This window comes from Geotrypetes seraphini, chromosome 12 (assembly GCF_902459505.1).
Source record: "Geotrypetes seraphini chromosome 12, aGeoSer1.1, whole genome shotgun sequence".
NCBI lineage: Eukaryota > Metazoa > Chordata > Amphibia > Gymnophiona > Dermophiidae > Geotrypetes > Geotrypetes seraphini.
Window position 1 is genome coordinate 65,846,370 of NC_047095.1, and position 18,526 is coordinate 65,864,895.

An 18,526-nucleotide genomic window follows, 5' to 3' on the forward strand; every position below is an offset into this window, starting at 1 on the left:
AGTTTATTAAATTTTGATTTTACGCAATATCAAATATTTCAATGCGTATTACATAATTGAAATGTACAATAAAAAAAACTAGGGTGACAAATACAAATACAAATAAGACAAAATTATACAAACTAATCATTATGTATTATTAATACAAACTGAAACAAGTGGGTAAAGAAAAAATGGAATTACAATTTTAAAAAATAAAATAAAATTTTTTTAACAATTAAGGTTTATACATAAGGGTAGGGTAGGTGAGAAAAGTAATGAAGGAAAGAAAGAGAGAAAGAATTCAGTAGCTTATCATCATGGTCTTAGTTCACCAGCCAGATAGAGCCGCTTAAAAGGGCTCCGTCTCGGCTGGCCAAAATTAGACTGGAAATTCACTGGCATTTAATTTCTGGGTCCTCTGGCAATTCGCGCCGCGTTGTGGGGGCGTTGGGGGTTTGTAACCCCCCACATTTTACTGAAAACTTCACTTTTTCCCTGTTTTTAGGGAAAAAGTTAAGTTTACAGTAAAATGTGGACGGTTACAACCCCCCAAACCCCCCCTAACGCCGGTGCGATCTCTATTAAGTAAACTGGGGGGGGCTCCCCAACAAAACCCCCCGTCGGATCCCCTAAAAACTGTAATTTTCTTCGGCGCACGCCTTTGTCTTTCGCGGGGTTGTCTATGAACCATAGTCTGGATATCAGGGGGATGTTTTTTTTAACAGTACAGGCAGTCCCTGGGTTAAGAATGAGTTCCGTTTTTAAGTTGAATTTGTTGGTAACTTGGATCTTGTTTCTCTTCACAAAGCCGTGGGCAGCGTTTCCTACACGGCTAACCAAGAAGCCTTCCCTCTGAGCATAGAGTAGTGGAAAACTTTCTTTTTCTCTCTTAAAGTCTGATCCTAGCATTCTTCCCACCTTCTTGAGGACTCACTTGCATCCCATTCCATCCGTTCCACTGTTTCCTCTTCACCATCACCTCCAACATTTCTCCCTCTCGTCTCTCTCTTTCCCATGCATCTGTACCGCACTCTTCTCCCAGCACCATGTCCAACAATTCTCTCTCCCTCCCTAGGCCCAACAATTCTCCTCTTTCTTCATTTCCTTATGTTCACCTCTCTTCCCCTTTCGCTCAGACACCCATGCCAAATAATTCTTCCTTTCTATACCCTCCCTCACCAGCTTTTTCCCACTCCCTCCATTCTTCCATCCTATGTCCCAAATTCAGGCTCCCCTCCCTCCATTCTGTGTTTCAAGTTCATGCTCCCTCCCTCCTTCCTTCCATCCTTTGTCCGAAGTTTCTGCTCCCTCCATTCCTTTTGTGTCCCTAAGTGCCTCCTCTCCCTCATGTCCCATAGTGTCCCTCTCCCTCCCTCCCTCCCTCCCTTCTGTGTCCCAAGTTCATGCCTCCCTCCCATGGGTGTTTACCTGTTCTGGCTGGCTCCCTTCTCCTCCGACGTTAGAGGGAAGGCTTCCGGGTCAGCCGTGGGCCAGATGTAGGAGCTGCTGCCAGCGGCTTTGTGAAGAGAAACAAGTGCGGCTAGAAAGAGGAGGAGGAAAACAGAATGGAGGGAGAGAGGTGCATTGGGACACAGAAGGGAAAAGATGGGACCCCCCCCCCCCCCATTCATAACTACGAGTCCGACGTAAGTCGTCCCTTCGTAATCTGGAGACTGCCTGTAATTCAGAAGTATGATGACTACATAACGTGCAATTTCTCATTGAAATTCAAAGCAGTTGCTAAGAGAACCGCCTCATCCTGTGCTTGCTACTTCCTTATCATGAGCGGTGTTTAAACCAGGCAAACAGGATCGGGTACTAAATCCTAGTAAGGCGTTCTTACTGCCAGTACCAACACCCTTTTCACCGTATCAAATCTTGTGAAATGACATGCCAAGAGGAGCTGGAATACTACAGCTCTCTTCAGCCTTCCCCCTTCTATTCTCTGCACATGGTCTCAGCGGGCAGGAACTGTTTGTGCAAGATGAGATTTCGGCTCCTTGCCAAGATTTTGCTCCTAAACCTTGTGTTTCCCTGACACTTCGTGAGTACAAAAGGTGTGTCATGAATCTCGATGGAGAAACAGCCTTCTGCTTTGTTATCCAATCGCTCCTCTCCTTTCTCTGCGCCACCTCTTGCCTGGGGAGGGCAAGAAAAGGTCACCAAAGCTTCCTATGCTTTCAGGACTCAGTGGAGCGCAGGGAGGTTGTAAAGGCGGACGAGGTGGAGACTGAAAGGGGGGCAAGAAGTGACAGGAGAAAACAGCAGAGACAGAGAGGAAAGAAGCATGGGAGAGAGAAAAGAGGGAAAGGAACCCCCCCCCCCTTCCTTTTTGGTGCTAAAATGGGAAGGGCCAGAATGGGGTGAAACAGTAGTTAGACACATAACTACACTTAGGCAGTGGCGCAGTGGTTAAAGCTACAGCCTCAGCACCCAGGGGTTGTGGGTTCAAACCCTTGATGCTCCTTGTGACCCTGGGCAAGTCACTTAATCCCCCCATTGCCCACCAGGACAGACAGGGAAAAATGCTTGAGTACCAAGCCATTGTGACATCAGCGATGAGGCTGGCTCTTAGGCATTGGTGGAATGAGACATTATGACATCACAATAGGAGGACAAACACTTCTCACCTGATAGTGTAACTTTCTATCAGCTTTGTTGCATCCCTTAGTCTATTGATATTTTATGGGATCCTCAGCGCCACCACTCAGAGCTCAAATAGATTTCATAGCTCTAAGCTTTATGTGCCAGCTCCTCATTGGTTCCCTTTATTTAATATCAATCTCATATGATTATATATTTGCTTTTGTAATATTTTGTTTTTTATATATATATTTTTATAATAAATTATTTTAAGTACTTAGCTTTAACTTGTGGTCTCTGGCTAGGGGAAACATCATACCGACATGTTTCGCTCCTTGAGCTTTATCAAGGCTTTACCCCTAGAAATAAAACAAAAGCTATCAACTACTATTTGGAAAAATAGAGACAGAACTTAGAGCAGTACATTTCTTTCTAAGCTGTCCTACCTATTTGCTTACCTATAGTTTTCACCGCCAAACCTGCGACCACTCTGTCCTACAGATATGGCGGCGGCATTTCTGCTAAGATTTTAAAGAGACCGGGACCCTCCTTGAACGTGACTGCGTCATTACGTTGCTAACGCGTCATCCGGGTCTACCGATACTAAACTATTCAAATTTATAAGTTAAAGAAGAAAAGCCTAAGTTTCGGCTACCTCCTCACTTTGATGTTTACTAATTCATAAGAATGTTACAGCAAAGAACCCCACTCTAGTTCGGCATTTAAGCCATGTGGGGTCACTGTATTTAGGGTATGGATCCAACGCTGTTCTTTGTAATTCAAAAATTCTTCAATATTGCCTCCCTCCCGTCCCCATTCTACCTTTTCAATTATACGCCATTGTATTTGCTCTATATTGTGTTGATGTTGTAAAAAATGTTCTACCATTGGAGCTTGTATATTTTTTGTTTTTATACGTGATTTGTGTTCATTCAGTCTTATATGTATGGGTCTAGAAGTACGACCCACATATACAAGACTGCACGGACATACTATGATATATACAACGTGAGTTGACTGACAAGTTGTATTAGTATTTGCTGTAATTACTTTCCCCGTTTGAGGGTCTTTCCATGTGGTGCCCATGATGGTCATGGAACACCATTGGCAGTGCCCACAACTCGTGTGATATCCTGTCTGATTTATTCTATAGTTTCCTAATTTCTGTTGGATTAGAACTTGCCCAATAGTTTTTCCTCTCTTAAAGGCAAACATAGGAATTTCTCTAAATATTTCATGCGTTTGCAGAACATGCCAGTATTTTCTTATATTAGCAATGAGCTCTTTTGCCGCCTCAGAATATGGCAGCACACAGATTAATCTTTCATTTTGTTCTTCAGGCTCCTTTTCAGATATCAAAAGTTCTCTATTTGCATATTTGGCTCTTGTGAACGCTTGTTTGATAGATTTTGCAGGATATCCTCTAGTTTTAAACCGGAGTTTCAACTCTTCCGCCGATTCCATGAAATCATATAAATCTGATGATACTCTTCGGAGCCTTAAAAATTGACTCACCGGTAAATTAAATTTTAAATGGTATGGATGGTGACTGGAGAAGTGCAATAACGTGTTCTTCGCCACTGATTTTCTGAAAAGTTTTGTTTTCAGCCGAGATTCTTCTTTTATTATAAGTAAGTCAAGAAACTCTACCCTATCTAAACTATAAGAAGGGGTAAATTGAAGATGGGGATTTCTAGTGTTGATCCAGTTTAAGAAATCAACCAAGAGACTTTCAGAACCCTCCCACAAGAAAAAAATATCGTCCAGAAACCTCTTCCATAATGTTATATTTTGAAAATAGTTTGAGGTGTAGATGTGAGTATCTTCAAACTGTCCCACATACAGCGTAGCTACTGATGGGGCCAACGTGGCCCCCATCGCCACTCCTTGTATCTGTTTATAAAATACCCCTTCAAACTCAAATACAAGACAGTCTTTACTGGAACCCCTATCCAAGTTTATAGACGTTTTCCTAGCTAAAGAAGCAATAAAAACAACTTCATATTTGAAAGATTCCTCTCATCTACTTCGGATTCTCTCTCAGGAAATTTCTGTCAGTTCTGGAACCTTTCTAGTGACACTGGATGTAGTGTCCTTATATACTAACATCCCCCAAAGTGGCGCTATAGCTATCATTCAAGACACCCTTCAGAAAAGAGAAGGTACTCAACGTATCACCACTGAATTTTTGATACAGCTAGCCCGATGGGTGATAGAAGAAAATTATTTTGAGTTTGAAGGGGTATTTTATAAACAGATACAAGGAGTGGCGATGGGGGCCACGTTGGCCCCATCAGTAGCTACGCTGTATGTGGGACAGTTTGAAGATACTCACATCTACACCTCAAACTATTTTCAAAATATAACATTATGGAAGAGGTTTCTGGACGATATTTTTTTCTTGTGGGAGGGTTCTGAAAGTCTCTTGGTTGATTTCTTAAACTGGATCAACACTAGAAATTCCCATCTTCAATTTACCCCTTCTTATAGTTTAGATAGGGTAGAGTTTCTTGACTTACTTATAATAAAAGAAGAATCTCGGCTGAAAACAAAACTTTTCAGAAAATCAGTGGCGAAGAACACGTTATTGCACTTCTCCAGTCACCATCCATACCATTTAAAATTTAATTTACCGGTGAGTCAATTTTTAAGGCTCCGAAGAGTATCATCAGATTTATATGATTTCATGGAATCGGCGGAAGAGTTGAAACTCCGGTTTAAAACTAGAGGATATCCTGCAAAATCTATCAAACAAGCGTTCACAAGAGCCAAATATGCAAATAGAGAACTTTTGATATCTGAAAAGGAGCCTGAAGAACAAAATGAAAGATTAATCTGTGTGCTGCCATATTCTGAGGCGGCAAAAGAGCTCATTGCTAATATAAGAAAATACTGGCATGTTCTGCAAACGCATGAAATATTTAGAGAAATTCCTATGTTTGCCTTTAAGAGAGGAAAAACTATTGGGCAAGTTCTAATCCAACAGAAATTAGGAAACTATAGAATAAATCAGACAGGATATCACACGAGTTGTGGGCACTGCCAATGGTGTTCCATGACCATCATGGGCACCACATGGAAAGACCCTCAAACGGGGAAAGTAATTACAGCAAATACTAATACAACTTGTCAGTCAACTCACGTTGTATATATCATAGTATGTCCGTGCAGTCTTGTATATGTGGGTCGTACTTCTAGACCCATACATATAAGACTGAATGAACACAAATCACGTATAAAAACAAAAAATATACAAGCTCCAATGGTAGAACATTTTTTACAACATCAACACAATATAGAGCAAATACAATGGCGTATAATTGAAAAGGTAGAATGGGGACGGGAGGGAGGCAATATTGAAGAATTTTTGAATTACAAAGAACAGCGTTGGATCCATACCCTAAATACAGTGACCCCACATGGCTTAAATGCCGAACTAGAGTGGGGTTCTTTGCTGTAACATTCTTATGAATTAGTAAACATCAAAGTGAGGAGGTAGCCGAAACTTAGGCTTTTCTTCTTTAACTTATAAATTTGAATAGTTTAGTATCGGTAGACCCGGATGACGCGTTAGCAACGTAATGACGCAGTCACGTTCAAGGAGGGTCCCGGTCTCTTTAAAATCTTAGCAGAAACGCCGCCGCCATATCTGTAGGACAGAGTGGTCGCAGGTTTGGCGGTGAAAACTATAGGTAAGCAAATAGGTAGGACAGCTTAGAAAGAAATGTACTGCTCTAAGTTCTGTCTCTATTTTTCCAAATAGTAGTTGATAGCTTTTGTTTTATTTCTAGGGGTAAAGCCTTGATAAAGCTCAAGGAGCGAAACATGTCGGTATGATGTTTCCCCTAGCCAGAGACCACAAGTTAAAGCTAAGTACTTAAAATAATTTATTATAAAAATATATATAAAAAACAAAATATTACAAAAGCAAATATATAATCATATGAGATTGATATTAAATAAAGGGAACCAATGAGGAGCTGGCACATAAAGCTTAGAGCTATGAAATCTATTTGAGCTCTGAGTGGTGGCGCTGAGGATCCCATAAAATATCAATAGACTAAGGGATGCAACAAAGCTGATAGAAAGTTACACTATCAGGTGAGAAGTGTTTGTGAATCATAGCTCCCTGAAAGGATATAAGTTGTGCATTCGAGGATCACAATAGGAGGAGCCACTGAAAAGTTCTCAGCCCAAACAAGCTGAGAGTGTGGCACACTGGTTATAGCTACAGCCTCAGCACCCTGAGGTTGTGGGTTCAAATCCACACTGCTCCTTGAGAGCCTGGGCAAGTCATTTAATCCCTCCCCTCCCCCCATTGCCCTAGGCACATTAGATGGGTTGTGGGCCCACCTGGACAGACAGGGAAAAATACTTGAGTACCTGAATAAATTCATGTAAACTGTTCTAAGCTCCCCTGGGAGAACAGTATAGAAAACTGAATAAATAAATATTCTATGTTGCTTATGCTTTCGCGTGTAATTGCAAGGGGGCATGGCATCTCACCGTAATGACATGAGACGTTTTTGTGTTCAGCCACTGGAAGGAGACTAGAGGCTGACCGAATTTTGGGTTCTATTTCAGATTTGGCACCAAACCAGCGCAAATTCAGGATCGGTTTCAGCCGAAAATGGCTCCCACCGGTGGCAGCTCCCCCCCTCTTGAGCCTGCCCCCACCCCCAGAAGCTACCCCTGTTTGGACCTACATTTTTATTGGTGGATAGCAAGCACAGGAGCATCCACAACTCACTCTTGCTCCTGCGCACATCCGACTCCGACAATGGCTTCCGGGACTTCCAGCGGCAGTCTTGCAAGCAGTAGGAAATCCCAGCAGCCCTTTTAGGAATACCCTCGCTTTTGCCCGTGCTGATTCCAATCTCGAGATGAATGTTGGGCCCTCACACAGCAGTCTCAAGAGACAGCTGCTGGAAGTCCTGGAAGCCATTTTCTGAGCAAGGTATGCAGGATCAAGTGTGGACACCCTCCTGCTCCACCAGTGAAAAGGAAGGCCCAGGAGGGGGCTATGGGGAGTCTTGAGGGAGGGGGCTGTCATGGAGGGGGCCTCAGGAGGGGGAGCTGCCACCAGGGAGGCCTCAGGAACGTGAAGCTGCACTAGGTGTGGATCTAGGGCCTGGTCTGGAGTGGGGGCAGTTTCATTTTTAGGTTTGGTTTCTACCTAAACTGAGTGACCAATTTCAGTTGCAGAGATTTGGAGGGGCATTTTCGATAGGATGTCTAAGTCTGACTCAGGATGTCCAGAGCTGGACATCCCAAAAATAAAGTCCATTATCAAAAAGACGTCCAGGAAAACAGGTTGTTTTGAAAATCAGGTTGCTAAACGTCTTTAAGTTTGCTGCTTAAAACATCCTGCTATCCTGGAAAATACCCTTGAATGTTGATTTCTTATGTAATCTGAATGTGATCATCTTAAGATGGCCAAACAGATTGAAAAGGTGATGGTGAAAGCTAGAAGGATGCTAGTTTGCATAGGGAGAGGTATGGCCAGTAGGAAAAAAGAAGTACACTTCCCCCTCTGTATTCGCGGTTTCCATACCTACAGATTCACTTATTCGCTATTTTAAACCTAGAATTCCTTTTTCGGGCTATTTTAAGCCCTGTAAGCCCCCCCTTAAGCCTTACCTGGTGGTCTAGCGGGTTTTTGGGGCAGAAGCAATCTTCCCACGCTCCTGCCCCGTGCAGATCGCTCACAGGAAATGGCTCGAGAGACTACGGGAGCTCAAGGCAGCCATTTCCTGTAAGTGATCTGCACGGGGCAGGAGCGTGGGAAGATCGCTCCTGGCTGAAAACCCGCTAGACCACCAGGTAAGGCTTAAAGGGGCCTTTCAGAGCTTAAAATAGCCGGGGGAAGCGGGGGCTAGGGGCAGAACCGGCCAGCATATTATTCACGTTTTTTAAATATTCATAGGAAGGCTCTGCCCCTAACCACCCTGAATACGGAGGGGGAAATATATTGACGTCCCTGTATAAGGCTCTGGTGAGACCTCATTTAGAATATTGTGTACAATTCTGGAAGTCGCACCTTCAAAAAGATATGAAAAGGATGGAGTCGGTCCAGAGGAAGGCTACTAAAATGGTGTGTTTTCTTCATCATAAGGCGTATGGGGACAGACTTAAAGACCTCAATCTGTATACTTTGGAGGAAAGGCGGGAGAGGGGAGATATGATAGAGACATTTAAATCAAAAAATAGCCAAGTGGTGGAAGTACCCACTGAAAACCATTTACTTAAAGTGGAGAAAAAGCCTCAACCTTATATAATATACAGACAGCAACGCAATGAGTTTTTTTAGCCGTTCCAATTCTGTATCATAGGCAAAAAAACTCCACACATATTAAAAAATGTAATTTTCAAAATGGGAAATCATCCCACCACTGTGCACAGGGAAAAAGAACAAGACACAAAATTGCACTTAACGTCACAGATGTCATCATTTCAGAACATATTGCTCAGTCCAAAGCGTTGCTATTCCTGCTATAGCAAACACAGCATTGGGGTGAAGATAAGGAGATCTAATTTCCAACAAGACTCTTGTTTCGCCAACAAGTGGCTGCGTCAGGGAAACTTCTAAGACAAACACCCGTTCTCTCCAACTCCGTCCACGGCTTGGCTTCAAAATGGCGCCCAGGTTCAAGCTCCATATCTCAAGACGTCACTTCCACCGGAACCAAAATGCTCAAAAAAACAAAATACTCAAAGTACAAAAACTAAAACTAATAAAATGCGCACCACTCAATTTTCTGGTTGAGTCCTTTGGGCCAGAGAGTGTCCAAAAAGAAAATGGATCTCTGCTCGCTCTGGTATAACACAGTCTTCACATCTCCCCTCCGTGGTGTCAATGGTATGTGATCCAATACAAAACATCGGAACTCCTCAAAAGAATGTTGTTCCTCTGCACAATGGTGAGTGAGTACATCTTTTATGAGTGATATTAGAGTGGTGCTCAAACAACCGAGTTTTCAGACTCTGTGCAGTGTAACCTATAAAACAAAGGTCACACAGACACACTATTGCATACACCACACCAACCGTCTCACAGGTGGCTGTTCATGTCATTGTCCATACTTTCCTTCCTCCACTTGGCTAATAACATTTTTCTATTTTTTTACTTATATTTTGTTATTATTATTGTTCTTGAGAGACATTTAAATACCTACGCGAGTCGAGTCTCTTTCATTTGAAAGGAAACTCTGCGATGAGAAGACATAGGATGAAGTTAAGAGGTGATAGGCTCAGGAGTAATCTAAGGAAGTACTTTTTTACGGAAAGGGTGGTAAATGCCTGGAACAGTCTCCCAGAAGAGGTGGTGGAGACAGAGACTATGTCTGATTTCAAAAAAGCGTGGGATAGACACGTGGGATCTCTTAGAGAGAGGAAGAGATAATTGCGGACGGGCAGACTGGATGGGCCATTTGGCTTTCTATGTTTATTCTTGTGCTGTAATATTCAAATTTTCTATCATGCTCAGATAACTGCAGTAATACCATCCTATATAATAAAAGGTTAGCGGCGCATGCGCTTTTAAAAAAGCGTGATTACTGCCGCCGTGGTGTGTGATCCGTGGCCGTGTTCCATTTTAGAACCCGGCCAATGATCACTCTGACCACTACCCTCCTCCCGCCCTCACTCACGCTGGAAGCGAGGCAAGCTCTCTTCCTGCCGCGTCCTCGGCAAGGAACACACCTCGGCCCTCATTCGCCGCCGCCGCTACTGCTGCTTATCCTCCTGAAGAGCAGCCTGCGATGGTGGCTGCCTTTAGCGAACCTCGCAGGCCGCTCTCCAGCCTCGGTAGCACGTTCCCTCTGACGCGATCCCGTGCGTCAGAGGGAACGTGCTACCGAAGCTGGAGAGCGGCCTGCGAGGTTTGCTAAAGCCGGCCACCATCGCAGGCTGCTCTTCAGGAGGATCAGCAGCGTAAGAGGAGCCGCCACCGGCACTTTTAAAACTAACCTTCGGCCGTATCAGGCCAGCCCGCTGGAAGGGAAGGGGGAGGGGCCGAACGGAGCAGGCCAAATCGCATGAAGAGAAGGGAAGGGCCGAACAGAGCAGGACAGCTCACGTAAGAGAAGAGAATTGCTTCACAGGGACCTGGAGGGGAAGGGGAATACGCTGCTGCTTCTGCAAAGGAAAGTGTGTGTGGGGGGGGCTTCACAGGGACCTGGAGGGGAACAGAAATACCGCTGCTGCTTCTGCAAAGGAAAGTGGGGGGGGGGCTTCACAGGGACCTGGAGGGGAACGGAAATACCGCTGCTGCTTCTGCAAAGGAAAGTGGGGGGGGGGCTTCACAGGGACCTGGAGGGGAACAGAAATACCGCTGCTGCTTCTGCAAAGGAAAGTGGGGGGGGGGGGGTCTTCACAGGGACCTGGAGGGGAACGGAAATACCGCTGCTGCTTCTGCAAAGGAAAATGGGGGGGGGGGCTTCACAGGGACCTGGAGGGGAACGGAAATACCGCTGCTGCTTCTGCAAAGGAAAGTGGGGGGGGGCTTCACAGGGACCTGGAGGGGAACGGAAATACCGCTGCTGCTTCTGCAAAGGAAAGTGGGGGGGGGGGCTTCACAGGGACCTGGAGGGGAACGGAAATGCCGCTGCTGCTTCTGCAAAGGAAAGTGTGTGGGGGGGGGCTTCACAGGGACCTGGAGGGGAACGGAAATACCGCTGCTGCTTCTGCAAAGGAAAGTGTGGGGGGGGGGGGGCTTCACAGGGACCTGGAGGGGAACGGAAATACCGCTGCTGCTTCTGCAAAGGAAAATGGGGGGGGGGCTTCACAGGGACCTGGAGGGGAACGGAAATACCGCTGCTGCTTCTGCAAAGGAAAGTGGGGGGGGGGCTTCACAGGGACCTGGAGGGGAACGGAAATGCCGCTGCTGCTTCTGCAAAGGAAAGTGGGGGGGCTTCACAGGGACCTGGAGGGGAACGGAAATACCGCTGCTGCTTCTGCAAAGGAAAGTGGGGGGGGCTTCACAGGGACCTGGAGGGGAACGGAAATACCGCTGCTGCTTCTGCAAAGGAAAGTGGGGGGGGGGCTTCACAGGGACCTGGAGGGGAACGGAAATACCGCTGCTGCTTCTGCAAAGGAAAGTGGGGGGGGGGGCTTCACAGGGACCTGGAGGGGAACGGAAATACCGCTGCTGCTTCTGCAAAGGAAAGTGGGGGGGCTTCACAGAGACCTGGAGGGGAACGGAAATACCGCTGCTGCTTCTGCAAAGGAAAGTGGGGGGGGCTTCACAGGGACCTGGAGGGGAACGGAAATACCGCTGCTGCTTCTGCAAAGGAAAGTGGGGGGGGGGCTTCACAGGGACCTGGAGGGGAACGGAAATACCGCTGCTGCTTCTGCAAAGGAAAGTGGGGGGGGGGCTTCACAGGGACCTGGAGGGGAACGGAAATACCGCTGCTGCTTCTGCAAAGGAAAGTGGGGGGGCTTCACAGAGACCTGGAGGGGAACGGAAATACCGCTGCTGCTTCTGCAAAGGAAAGTGGGGGGGGGGGGGGGGCTTCACAGGGACCTGGAGGGGAACGGAAATGCCGCTGCTGCTTCTGCAAAGGAAAGTGGGGGGGGGGGCTTCACAGGGACCTGGAGGGGAACGGAAATGCCGCTGCTGCTTCTGCAAAGGAAAGTGGGGGGGGCTTCACAGGGACCTGGAGGGGAACGGAAATACCGCTGCTGCTTCTGCAAAGGAAAGTGGGGGGGGGGGGCTTCACAGGGACCTGGAGGGGAACGGAAATACCGCTGCTGCTTCTGCAAAGGAAAGTGGGGGGGCTTCACAGAGACCTGGAGGGGAACGGAAATACCGCTGCTGCTTCTGCAAAGGAAAGTGGGGGGGGGGGCTTCACAGGGACCTGGAGGGGAACGGAAATACCGCTGCTGCTTCTGCAAAGGAAAGTGGGGGGGGGGCTTCACAGGGACCTGGAGGGGAACGGAAATACCGCTGCTGCTTCTGCAAAGGAAAGTGTGTGGGGGGGGGGGGCTTCACAGGTACCTGGAGGGGAACGGAAATACCGCTGCTGCTTCTGCAAAGGAAAGTGGGGGGGGGAGGAGAGACAGAAAGAAATACAGACAGACAAAGGAGGCCAGGGAGAGACAGACAGAAATAAAGACAGACAGACAAAGGGTGCCAGGGAGAGAGAGAGAAAAATAGCAGGAGGGAGAGAGACAGAAAGGAAGGAAGAAAGAAACGGGAACAGGGAGAGAGACATAAAGAAAGAAAGACAGACAGGCATATATTCTAGCACCCGTTAATGTAACGGGCTTAAACACTAGTTTATAATAATAATAACTTTATTTTTGTATACCGCAATACCATAAAACAGTTCAGAGCGGTTTACAGGAGAAGAGACTGTACATTTACAGCGAAGATGCAGAGTCAGATTAACCAGGGTAAAGTAACCAGTAACAGTAACAATTAAAATTAAAATTAAAAAGTAAGATAGGTACTTAGAAATTCCCTTACTGTCCCGAAGGCTCACAATCTAACTAAAGTACCTGGAGAATAACAAAGAAGTGAAAAATAGAGATAGAGGAAAAATAAGAAATAAACATTCTAACAAGACTACATTGATCTAAAATACTTTGGAAGGATGAAGAGAGGAGAGAAAGGAATATATACACAAAATTAGAAATTCTTTGGGTAATTTAGTTTCTCTGGAACAAGGAAAATGCATTGTTTAAAGTTAATGGGAAAAAAAACAACCTGAGCATACCTAAAGAGTCTTGGCATAATAATTGATTTCATCTTCAGCTCTAGAAAGTCAAGCAATTCAAAATTGTTCACTTTTCCCCCACCTGTTGCCTTGGGTATAAAGAATAGCTTGATGAATTAACAGGTTTATTTAAAAAGAACTAACACATGTTCTCATTTAAAAAAAAAAAAATACTTTTTCCATCTTGGTGTCACTGTGCCTTCTGTGTTAGGATATCTTTTTTAAATACACGTGGATGCCATTCTTGGACCGCAGGACCAGCTGAGGTATTTTGATAGGGGGGCGCGTTTCATCTGGGGAGAACTGGAAGCGCTGAAGGGTCAGAGCTATGGCCACTTTCATCTCGTTCATGGCGAAGTTCTGTCCGATGCAGTTCCTGAGACACAAGATGAGAAAGAAGGTCTTCAGTGAAAGCATAAAAGCATCACAGCACACTCTGGCTCTGAGTGTCGACAGCCTCAGTTACAGTCCGGAACTAAAACAATCCAGGACTGGAAGACCTTTGACGTTATGATGATGAAATATTTTGCTGAACAAACAAGGATAGTTTGCTGTGAAAGAGGAGTAGAATAACACAGTAGTGTAGATTTTCAGTGGGGCACTTAACAGCAAAAATACCCATGAATTTTTAGGCCCACATAAAACAAGCAGCTTTTCAAAGACAAGTTACCTATGTTCATTGTATTTCTCATCGGAGCTAAGCACATCATTGTGATCTCCTGAAGCATCTTTAAATCATCCCTGACACTGACGTCTGCCTGATGATACATTGGATACCCTCGAGCACAGTAACTGATCACATGATACCATCTGACAAATCAACATTATCATTTTTTGCACTTTTTGGGTGATCCTCAAAGAGTATGGGCTTAGTTGGTTCAGAAGAAGAAGTCGTTTCTATACCGCGTAACCGATATGTTCGATGCGGTTTACAAAATTTAACAAATAATACAATCTAAAGAAAATTGATTAATTTCCAAACAAAGATGTCTTTAGTTGCTTTCGAAAAGACAATGCCTTCTTGTTTGGATCAGAAATGAGTAAAAGCTGGTAAATATCAGAATATATAAGTGAAACATAAAGTCATTCCAATGACACCCTCTCTTCCTTATCGTTGGGAGAAGAAATGATCCCAATGTTTCAAACTGATTAGGTGTGCCAAACACAATTCAAATTATCCCTTCATGGTCACAATGAAAAGGTTTGCTCAATAGCGGGACCCTCCAATACCCTCCTCTGCTGCATAACCTCAGTGGACTGAATGTAGTTCCCCTGTGTCCCCAACAGGTGGCTGTCGCAACGGTTCCCATTCAGTTTCCGTGCAAAACCGATAAACACTGATTTAAAATCAAACTAGGCCTAAAGACCATCTCCTTTTCAATTCTATCAGAAACCCACTGCCATGGGGTGGGAGGTGGGTATCTATCTATCTATACATCTAGGTACTCCAGCGTTTTTCCCTGTCTGGGCTCCCATTCTGTCTAAAGTAGCTGGGACAATGGAGGCTTAAGTGAATTGCCCAGGGTCACAAGGAACAGTGAGGGGCTTGATGCTACAACCTGAAGAAGGATCTGGCTTCAAAAAAAATGTATTTAGTCATATAAGTAGGTATCGCCTTATTTTCCTTTCTTAGACTTCTATTTATTATCATAAGGAGATTTATTTGAACGTAGTAGAAACCCAGTTTTGCAACTTCATCTCATGCACATTCCTTGCAGCTATCCTGATGGCTGTTGGACCACCGGGACTGGTTTATGAAGCCTGGTCCTGTGCCATTTAGATAATAAGAGATATGTGTACAGTACCAGACCATACAAAACACCGCCCTCAGATTGATCTGCTCACTCAAAAAATATGATCACATAACAACTGCCTTCTTAGACTCTCACTGGCTACCCATACAAGCACGAATCCAATTCAAATTCTACTGCCTGATATTCAAAGCATTACACTGCTCTTCCCCCTCCTATCTAAAGAACCGCTTAAACCAAATCTCCACCTCAAGACACAGAAGAACCTCGAACCCTTTCTCCTTTCCCCCACTCAAAGGCACACAACGCAAGAAAATGTTTGACAACCTTCTGGCAACACAAGCAGCAAAAATCAACCATTCCATCTCCAATCTTATGACAATATCAGACAACTTCAAAACATTCAGAAAAGAAATCAAAACCCTGCTTTTCAAAAAATTCATCCAAATATCTTAACCCCTCCTCTTTTACCTCCAGAAGATTCACCTACCTTCAGATAACCTTCCCCCAAATTACCCACCTTAACACCTTCCAATTAAACAAATACCATAAATAGATTGTAACCTACCCTCTCTAACTGCATTCCATATGTATTTTTCATACAGTTCTTCACTGTCAGTTTAATTTCCATCCTATAAATTCACATAGAATTTTTCTTTTTTCAACCAACTTTATTTTCTCTTCTTTATTAATTTCCAGGTACTTTAGTTAGATTGTGAGCCTTCGGGACAGTAAGGGAATTTTTTAAGTACCTTCTTACTTCTCATTTCTAATCTTAATGTATATTTTCTTCAAACCGCTTAGAACCTAACGGATGTAGCGGTATATAAGAAATAAATTACATTACATTACATTACCTGGGTCCAGCTGCAAAAGGCAGAAAAGCATAAGCGTGCCTAGAAGTGCTATTCTCTGGTGAAAACCTGTACGGGTCAAACACCTGCAACAGAAGAGAACGGATGTAGTGGTCTCCGTTGAATACATTACAGAGGTATTTCAAAACTGCCAACCCAAAGGAAGATACCACTGTCCTTCCACAATAAAGAAAGGGCCCAATATTCAAAAGACTGATGCTCTTAACTTGCCCTTTTCCTGAGCTGCGGTCAGCGCGAATGTGCACGGGACATGCTGAGGCATCCTGCGATAAGTTCCAAATTGGTGCACATTAACCACATGCTAAAAAGATATTTTTTAAATTTCTGTTGGAGAGGGCATATGTGAGGGCAGAGAGTGGACATTCCTATGCTATTCTGTGAAGCAGAAAACGCGCAAAGGGCCTTCAGGTTCCAGGCAGTCACACTTGATTGATTGATGGCCCACATAAAGGGCCTTCGAGTTCTAAGCGATCAGACTTGAAGGCCCTTTTAGGCGTTTTCTGTTCTTCTCTACATAATTACATTATTGTACGCTACAAAATCGATGTTGGTCAGTGCACATGTGCTAATTATTCTATTCACTGCAAAGCACAGAATAAGGGGTCCTTTTATCAAGGCGCGGTAGGGGTTTAACGTGCGGAATACCCGTGCGTTAAACCGCCTGCCGCGCTAGTCGCTAACGCCTCCATTGACGAGGCGTTAGTATTTCGGCTTGCCGCGGGGGTTAGCGCGTGATGAAATGTCCGACGCGCTAACCCCCGTAGCACGCCTTGATAAAAGGAGCCCTAATTTCTTTTATTGACTTTTAAAACCCGTTTAAGTAACCAACCCGAATTTATCAACAGCCATGTATTCAATTTAGCAGCCTGGAATGAGAAAATTCTGTCAAAAGACTTCTTATATTGACATAATTTTATAGAAGAATAATTAAATAGATTTATTCTATGTGTAGTTCAAAGAAAAATGAGAATTGTTCCCTAGAATGAGGTTTTAATACCGTTAGGACCCCTGAGGAAAGAGTGTTCTTCAAAACACGGACCGTGTCGGGTCCTGGTTTATAACCCATGTGGATTATATTCTTTGGATACAAACTGTTTATTCAATGGTTAAAGACTTGGTTTTATTGTACATCATCTCTGCAGTTCTCCTTTTCCGTTTGATGTTCGACATATGACTGCAGCTCTTTTTTGGCCAATTTAAAGGGTTCATAGACAAAACCGCCGAAGACAAAGGAGCGCGCCGACAACTGAGCGCAAGATGGAAGCGCGCACCGAAGAAAAAGAGTGTTTTTAGGGGCTGCGACAGGGAGTTTTGTTGGGGGAACCTCCCCTTTACTTAACACAAATCGAGGCGGCATTGTGGGGGGTTTGGGGGGTTGTAACCGCCCTCATTATACTGGAAATTTAACTGTTTCCCTGTTTTTTAGGGAAAAAGTGAAGTTTTCAGTAAAATGTGGGGGGTTACAACCCCCCAAACCCCCCACAATGCGGCGCGATCTGTATAAAGTAAAGTGGGGGGGTTCCCCCCCACACCCCCATCGGAGCTCTTTAAAACAGTCATTTTCTTTGGTGCGCGCTTCCGCGTTGCGCTCAGTTGTCTGCGCGTGCCTTTGTCCCGGCGCGCTTTTGACCTGACACCATTTAAAGTATATAAGTTGAATAAAAGTACTCGCAATGTCTGTATGTTTATGGTCCCATCTACAAAAAGCTTGTCGCTATAGAAGATTCTTAGATAAGACTTTCGCTTTCCAGTTAGGAAAAATGAATTCCTGGTTAAGTCCTCTGATTTCTCCAACGCAATCAGATCAGGCCTTGAGAAAGTTACTGAAAACCTATTTGTTTGATGAATTTGTATTATGATTATTTTCTTGACTTGTTTACATGTATGCTTCACTGATTGTATAGTCCTTCTTGATTGTTAACTCATGGTTGGGTGGTATACAAGAATAAAGCTTATTATTATTATTATACCGCAGTTTTGTTGGCTTTTCTTTGCTTGTGTTTGCCTTAAAAATAGTTCCCCCTCTCTCTATAAAGAAGAGTGATGAGCAGCCACCCCTGTCGCTCACTTCTTACAGGACCTCGAAGGGTACCCCACTGAGAAGGACCATCAACACAACAGCTAAAAATAAGAATGTATTACCTCTGGATCCTTCCAGATGCGTGCATTCCTATGAAGGGCATAAATACTTATCCCAACCAAAGAGTCTGTTAGAAATAAAAGACACATTTCACACAATCAAGGATTTGCCATATTTGCTCTTTTGCATCTATATCAGTTTCTGGGTCTAAGAAAAAAAATGGCTTGTGATTTTCTTTCCCATGAAGACATCACAAAACACACCTTTCAAAGCCACAACGAGAAATGTATTTAATTATTTTACTGAGATTTATTAACCACATCTATGAAGAGATTCACCCAAGGCAGTGTACAGCAGGTACAATTGAATTTAACATTTTGCTATCAACATAAGGAGAAATTAGGTTCTAACCTGCGTTCATATGACTATGTATCGTACCAAATAGCATACTTTATGATTCAGCCAAATACAAATAATGAAAAATATCATTTGGCCGGATACCAATGGCCATTGAGCTTCAACATAGCAAGTAATGAA

The 18,526-nt window shown here is 44.3% G+C and overlaps 1 protein-coding gene across 4 annotated transcripts in view; it reads right to left on the minus strand.

Moving 5' to 3' along the window:
- Window positions 1-13,061: 13,061 nt before the first annotated feature.
- LOC117346558 (cytochrome P450 4B1-like) overlaps window positions 13,062-18,526 on the minus strand; it is a 59,460-nt gene continuing 53,995 nt past the window's right edge. For all 4 annotated transcript variants that reach the window (XM_033916327.1, XM_033916326.1, XM_033916329.1 and 1 more), the window contains exons 10-12: window positions 18,052-18,116; window positions 15,892-15,974; window positions 13,062-13,659 (exon numbers count right to left, since the gene is read on the minus strand). In XM_033916327.1, coding sequence (XP_033772218.1) covers window positions 13,491-13,659; window positions 15,892-15,974; window positions 18,052-18,116 — 317 coding nt within the window. In that variant the 3' untranslated portion in view covers window positions 13,062-13,490. The remainder of the gene's footprint in view (window positions 13,660-15,891; window positions 15,975-18,051; window positions 18,117-18,526) is intronic.